General features: G+C 48.0%; 1 protein-coding gene across 1 annotated transcript in view; it reads left to right on the top strand.

Annotated features, from left to right (window-relative positions):
- STARD9 (StAR related lipid transfer domain containing 9) overlaps positions 1–7,591 on the top strand; it is a 137,047-nt gene that overhangs the window by 95,788 nt on the left and 33,668 nt on the right. The window contains exons 16-17 of the mRNA XM_007460123.1: positions 2,551–2,730; positions 7,425–7,476. Of these exons, the coding sequence (XP_007460185.1) occupies positions 2,551–2,730; positions 7,425–7,476 (232 nt within the window). The remainder of the gene's footprint in view (positions 1–2,550; positions 2,731–7,424; positions 7,477–7,591) is intronic.

Genomic DNA, 7,591 nt, shown 5'->3' with positions numbered 1-7,591 from the left:
GGAGGAAAGAGACTGTTGTTGTGACCCCATGAGGGTGAGGACATTTTGGGAGATTGAATCAAATGGTGATTCCCAGAGACTTTTTTTTTTTTTTAATCACTTGTGATAAGTTTTTTTTTTACTTTGTTTTTTTTTGGCCATGCCACACGGCATGCAGGATCTTAGTTCCCTGATCAGGGATCGAATCCGTGCCCCCGGCATTGGGAGCACAGAGTTTTAACCACTGGACCACCAGGGAAGTTCCCCAGCGACATTTAAAAGGAAGAAGTAGCAGGCATTATTTGGTGACAGGTTAGATTTAGGTCTTGCAAACAAATGTCCCCATTTCCAGTACTCTACTGCATCATCCTGTATGTTATTGAAGTATCCTGGCTATGTCAATATTTTGTTACCCAAACTAAACTTCACATATCCAGAAGTTTCTCAAAACTTCTATATTTAGCTATATGGTCTGATTTCTGGTTCATTCCAGGCACATTAGCATTTTTACATTATACAGGCCGGCAGACCTGGACTTGAACCGCTTGCTAGTCTTACAACCTTAGGCAGGTAGGAGTGGGTGATGAAGGCTGGCCAGAGGAGCGGTGTCCTCTGCAGCGCCTCCAAGCGGATGTGCCCTGCCACCTACCTCTGCCAGGGCCCAATCCAACCCAGCCCTTCACGGGTACCCTGTAGTTTTCAAACTTCAACTCAATGATTATATCATTAAAAAGAATGTTTCGGGAATTCCCTGGCGGTCCAGTGGTTAGAACTCTGTGCTTCCACTGCTGGGGGCGCAGGTTCGATCCCTAGTTGGGGAACTAAGATCCAACAAGCTGCGTAGTACAGCCCAAAAAAAGAATGTTGCTAGAGTCATAAAATACTTGTACCTAAACTTGGCATGATTTTTTTTTTTCTTAAGTTTTCTCTTTATGAGCGAAGGACTTAGCTGAATCCAGTTCTTTTTCCTGGTCTTCCTCAGTTCTTCCACTCCCAAAAGAAGCTTCCTACCTTGATAACAATTTCCACCGTAAGAAATAAAAAGGACTCTATATTCAACATTATTCCTTCATGTTTCCCAAGTGGGCTTAGCTTAAGGCCTCTAAGCCTTGGTGTGTTTATTTTTAAAACTCTGTTCCTGATCCATAGTAAGCCCTCAGTGTTTTTTTAAATTAATTTTTTATTGGAGTATAGTTGATTTACAATGTTGTGTTAGTTTCTGCCGTACAGCAAAGTTAATCAGTTATACATATACATATATCCACTTTTTTAGATTCTTTTCCATATAGGCCATTACAGAGTATTGAATAGAGTTCCCTGTGCTGTACAGTAGGTCCTTATTAGTTATCTATTTTATATATAGTAGTGTGTATTATATATGTCAATCCCAATCTCCCAATTTTCACTACCCGCCGCCTTCAGTATTTAATAACATTAGTTATTACTGTTGTTATTTTTTTATTGTGTGGTAGTTCAGACCAGTTTCATAGTCTTCATTCTCCCTGGGGAGACCCATCTTGGTGCTTTGTTTTTGAGGTGCATACAAGCTTATATTAGAACTCAAGGTGCTGCACCTTGGGAAAGAAGTTCACAAGAGGACTCCCAGTATGGATCACATAGGAGCGGGGGTGGAAAGATGGGAATTTAAACATATCAATAGATATGTGACTCAAATCCCAACTGATTTTTTAAAAATTTATTTATTTTTGGCTGTATTGGGTCTTCGTTGCTGTGTGTGGGCTTTTCTCTAGTTGTGGCGAGCAGGGGCTACTCTTTGTTGTGGTGCGCAGGCTTCTCATTGTGGTGGCTTCTCGTTGTGGAGCATGGGCTCTAGGCACATGGGCTTCAGTAGTTGTGGCATGTGGGCTCAGTAGTTGTGGCTCGCGGGCTCTAGAGCGCAGGCTCAGTGGTTGGTGGTGCACGGGCTTAGTTGCTCCATGGCATGTGGGGTCTTCCCGGACCAGGGATTGAACATGTGTTCCCTGTATTGGCAGGGGGGGGGGGTTTTTTTTTTTTTTTTTTTTTTTTTTTTTGCGGTACATGGGCCTCTCACTGTTGTGGCCTCTCCCGTTGCGGAGCACAGGCTCTGGACGCGCAGGATCAGCAGCCATGGCTCACGGGCCCAGCTGCTTCATGGTATGTGGGGTCTTCCCAGACCGGGGCACGAACCCGTGTCCCCTGCATTGGCAGGCGGACTCTCAACCACTGCGCCACCAGGGAAGCCCAGCAGGCGGATTCTTAACCACTGCGCCACCAGGGAAGTCCCCAAATAATGTTTTAAAGTAACATTTTTTGTGTTTTTTTTTTTTTATAAAAACAATACATGCTCATTGCAGAAAATTTTAAAAATAACATTTATTATTTCTATTTATAAAAGTAACAGTTGCTTTTTGAGGAAAACTTAGAAAACAGAGAGAGCTCACAGAGGTACAAGGGCCCATGTGTGGCCTTGAAGAGTCATGGGGAGGAAATTGAGGAAGTGATGCCATGAGGAATTGGGCCAGGATGGCGCTGGACCGTTCATCTGCTCCCTGTACTGAGTGTCCAAGATCACCTCCTCTGTCTCCTCAGATTGACCAGCTGACTAAAGACTGGGCCCATAAGTGGAACGAGTGGAAGGCCCTCGTGGAACATTACAGAGTGGACATCAACAGGAGGAGGGCTGGGCTGGTCATCGACTCCAGCCTGCCACACCTGATGGCCTTGGAGGACGATGTGCTCAGCACAGGTGTCGTGCTCTATCACCTCAAGGTGAGCGGGCGGGCGCACCCCCCTCTCTCCTTAAGCCGTTGGCCCCAGAGGTCAGGGAGGGAAAAGCCAGCCGCAGAGCTGCCCTCAGGTGTGCCCTCAGGAAACTGGGCCTGCCAACCAACTGTGATCTGTTTTGTCTTTGTATGAATACAGCAGAAGATTAGTAATCTGAACAGTCATTTGGTTTTCAGCTGCTGCTACTGTCTCTCTTACTTTTGTTCTCTATGCCTAAATTTCCTTGTTTTAAAGTAAGAATAATGCTGCTTGTATTCCTTATCCGGCTTCCTGAAGCACAGGAGTGCAGTCATGGAGGTGAAATCCTAACCTCGAAATTCCGGCAGCACTCCTGAGTGCTCCCAGCAAATACAGGCTGCTCACAGACGGCTTTCAGAGGCTAAAGGGATCAAAAGATCTGAAACAGTTTCCTTCCCGTACTTTCCCACTTCATTCAACCCCCCTTCTCTATTACTAGGTTTGCCTGGGAAAGAAGAGAGGAAAGAGGGAGTAGATTTAGGAAGCTTCAAGAAAGCTTGCAGGAGTCCAGAGAGCTGGGGGGTGAGGGGTGACCAGGGTGTGACATGCAGCCACCCACAGAAAATAGAGTGATGCAAAGGTCTTCCACAAAGACCTCGCTGCCCTGGTTCTTTGTCACCTGGAGGCCAGGGCCTCACTTCTGAATGAAGTGTTTTGAGGGTTAGTGACCCATGTAATCTCATATCCTGTCCTCATCAAAAGTGTCCTACTGTAGAAGGACAGTCCCCATGGATGGCTGAACATACTTTACATGGCCCAAATCCCTATGCTCACTGAAAATCCAATCTTCATTTTCATAATTGTCCCCAGCACGTTAAACTGACATTTAAAAGGAACAGAGTTTATGGGGATGTGTGACGCTGCTGTCATCCCTGGAGAAATCAGATTGCTATTGCTGCAGTACATGTGGTGGGAAGATGTCAGCACGTCTCACACATTTAGAAAGTCTGTGTTCTGAGGATAAGCCCTCGGAGAAGTTGTCAGAGACTGAGCCTCCCAGACAGAAGGTTAAAGTAGCTTCTTTTTTTGACACAGTATAAATCATCTCAGTGAAAATGCCTCAGGCAGAAGTGGCTGTTAATAACAAATCTGAACACCAAAGGCTGTCAGTCGTCCCATTTGTCAGAAGCATGGGGAGAGATTGGAGGTCAAGGAGAGACCAGATGGATTAAAATGCTCAGTATTTGAGTAGAACTGATCTGATATATTGATTGGAGGTGGAGTGACTGGATGAAGTTAGACGTCAAGTGGCAGAGCTCAGGGTAGCCGCAGAGGGTTGAAGGATGATGGGGAGATTGAGTTGGAGGCGGGAGATGGACGATGCTGGAGTGCTGGTGTCCTTGCCAAGTCAGTGCACTGGGGGTCACTCCCTCCCTCATGTTCTGGATGTGAACCTGGGGAAACAGGATTTCAGTCTACTAATCATGGCATTTCTGCAGGTTTTGTACCCATTTCCCCCCTTTTTGTTTGTTCAGATCCTGGTTTGGGTAGTAGTATAACAGTAGTCACTCAAGATTCTCTGTTTTTATTTGCTAACTTGGTTCCAGACCCAGAACTAGTCCCTCGCAGTGGCCTGGGAACTGTTTGCCTGAGTCACCTTGGGAAGCAACTTAGGTGGGGAGCGGGCAGCAGGAAGGGAGGGTGGAGCAGGTTACTGATATCCTGGACTGATATCTCATAAATGCCTTTGTGTTGCTGCTCCTCCCAATAAACAGGCATAAAGAGGCAGAGGGGCAGCAGGCACAGGCGCCAGCTCAGCCCATGTTAAATGAGATGCCAGCACATTTTTGGGTAGTTTCTGCTCTGCAGATCTAGAAGTTGGGATGTGCTGTGGCCTTTATTCCTTTGGGAGGAATGTGCCTCATCATCAGGGCTGACCTTGAACCCCTGAGAGTGGTCTTGACCCCCCTCCCTTGATTCTGGATGGCAGTGTCTGGAGACCGGCATCCATTGGTTTGTGTGATCCTCAGTAGCTGAGAGGGAAAGCCTGGGCTCTGGCTGGTTGTGGGTGTGCGGGGGGAGCCAGAGCCTTGTTCATTCCTTCCAGGGGTCTTTCCCCTCAAGCGATTTTGGGAGAGCTACAGGGCCCTCCTTTCTGGCTGCTGATAGTGAAGCCTAGTGCAGAACTTTCCAGTCACTTCAAAAACATCAGTCACCGGGCAGGTGGTTTGGCGAGGTTGGAAACACGTGGTGGGCACAGGACCTGGAGAGACCTGAATTCTAGCCAGGGTTGTCCTATTTAGTGGGCAGCTTATCCCCTGTCAGCTTCAGATTCCTGATCGTAATACCTACATTCTGGGTTGTTAGAGGATTAAATGAGAGCTAGCTGTAAAGCACTTGGCGCAGTGCCCGGGACACAGGGAAAAGTTAGTCAGTAAATGATAAATACATAGATTAAAATGCTCAGTATTTGAGTAGAACTGATCTGATATATTGATTGGAGGTGGAGTGACTGGATGAAGTTAGACGTCAAGTGGCAGAGCTCAGGGTAGCCGCAGAGGGTTGAAGGATGATGGGGAGATTGAGTTGGAGGCGGGAGATGGACGATGCTGGAGTGCTGGTGTCCTTGCCAAGTCAGTGCACTGGGGGTCACTCCCTCCCTCATGTTCTGGATGTGAACCTGGGGAAACAGGATTTCAGTCTACTAATCATGGCATTTCTGCAGGTTTTGTACCCATTTCCCCCCTTTTTGTTTGTTCAGATCCTGGTTTGGGTAGTAGTATAACAGTAGTCACTCAAGATTCTCTGTTTTTATTTGCTAACTTGGTTCCAGACCCAGAACTAGTCCCTCGCAGTGGCCTGGGAACTGTTTGCCTGAGTCACCTTGGGAAGCAACTTAGGTGGGGAGCGGGCAGCAGGAAGGGAGGGTGGAGCAGGTTACTGATATCCTGGACTGATATCTCATAAATGCCTTTGTGTTGCTGCTCCTCCCAATAAACAGGCATAAAGAGGCAGAGGGGCAGCAGGCACAGGCGCCAGCTCAGCCCATGTTAAATGAGATGCCAGCACATTTTTGGGTAGTTTCTGCTCTGCAGATCTAGAAGTTGGGATGTGCTGTGGCCTTTATTCCTTTGGGAGGAATGTGCCTCATCATCAGGGCTGACCTTGAACCCCTGAGAGTGGTCTTGACCCCCCTCCCTTGATTCTGGATGGCAGTGTCTGGAGACCGGCATCCATTGGTTTGTGTGATCCTCAGTAGCTGAGAGGGAAAGCCTGGGCTCTGGCTGGTTGTGGGTGTGCGGGGGGAGCCAGAGCCTTGTTCATTCCTTCCAGGGGTCTTTCCCCTCAAGCGATTTTGGGAGAGCTACAGGGCCCTCCTTTCTGGCTGCTGATAGTGAAGCCTAGTGCAGAACTTTCCAGTCACTTCAAAAACATCAGTCACCGGGCAGGTGGTTTGGCGAGGTTGGAAACACGTGGTGGGCACAGGACCTGGAGAGACCTGAATTCTAGCCAGGGTTGTCCTATTTAGTGGGCAGCTTATCCCCTGTCAGCTTCAGATTCCTGATCGTAATACCTACATTCTGGGTTGTTAGAGGATTAAATGAGAGCTAGCTGTAAAGCACTTGGCGCAGTGCCCGGGACACAGGGAAAAGTTAGTCAGTAAATGATAAATACATATCTTGGGCTTCCCTGGTGGCACAGTGGTTAAGAATCCGCCTGCCAATGCAGGGGACACGGGTTCGAGCCCTGGTCCAGGAAGATCCCACATGCCACGGAGCAGCTAAGCCCATGCGCTACAACTACTGAACCTGCGCTCTAGAGCCCGCCAGCCACAACCACTGAGCCCGCGCGCCTAGAGCCCATGCTCCACAAGAGAAGCCACTGCAATGAGAAGCCCGTGCACTGCAACAAACAGTAGCCCCTCGCTCTCCACAGCTAGACAAAGCCCGTGCACAGCAACGAAGACCCAATGCAGCCAAAAATAAATAAATTAATTAAAAAATAGAAAAGATAAATACATATCTAAACTCGCATCTTGGTTGCCGTGTTGCTGCCTTCTTCAAACAGAGCTATGTGGTCTTAAACTGCATTGTTATAGTCCAAGGGCCAAAGGCCTTGTCTTCTACTAACCCAGTGATTCATTGATACTAACTCCAGTTTCCCCCTCCTCTCTTGTACTCTCTTCCAGTCTTTTGATTCTAGATGTGCTTTTCTCCTTTTTGTGCTTTACTCTTCTTAGAATCTGGTGTCTGTTAAACCTCATCTGCGGACCAAGAAGGTAAAAATCCTGTGCTTCCATACATCATCCTAGAAGGCGTGTCTCTTTGAGATTGACTGGACCAAACTTGGACCACATTAACCTTAAGCCCCGGGAGAAGGCTATACCCATGTGCCCACTTCCTCAGACTAGAGAAGCTCTGACGGCCTAACTGCAGGCTATGGGGCAGAAAGGAGCCGGCCAGCCCTAGTTGGACTTTGCAAAAAGCTGGTGCTGCTTAGTCATGCATTTTTCTGACCCCACCCTCTCAGGGGCTTCCTGGGCTGCAGCGTGAGTGGGCAGAGCAGTCAGAACAGCCTGGAGCAAAGCTGAGAAGTGGTGTGGAAAAGGCTGGGGTGGGCATGGGAGGATGGTGATGACGCTCAAACAGGTGGGCTCTCCTTTGGGGGCAGGGCTGCGTCCCTTTTTATTCTCATTAAAATGGCTTTGTTTTTCCCTTTAGGAGGGGACAACAAAAATAGGAAGGATTGACTCAGACCAGGAACAGGACATTGGTGAGTGACAGAGCATATGGGTCCGATGCTCCGTGGCAGGTATTCATGCTGGACGGGTTTCTTCAGAGGAACGTGATGGTGCTCTGAGAGGAAGGAATCTTTGAGGTCTGAGGGG

Source organism: Lipotes vexillifer, unplaced genomic scaffold (genome assembly GCF_000442215.2).
Source record: "Lipotes vexillifer unplaced genomic scaffold, Lipotes_vexillifer_v1.1 scaffold408, whole genome shotgun sequence".
NCBI classification, from domain to species: Eukaryota; Metazoa; Chordata; class Mammalia; order Artiodactyla; family Lipotidae; genus Lipotes; species Lipotes vexillifer.
Note: the sequence above shows the minus strand (reverse complement) of the source record. Positions and strands in the feature narration are given on the sequence as shown.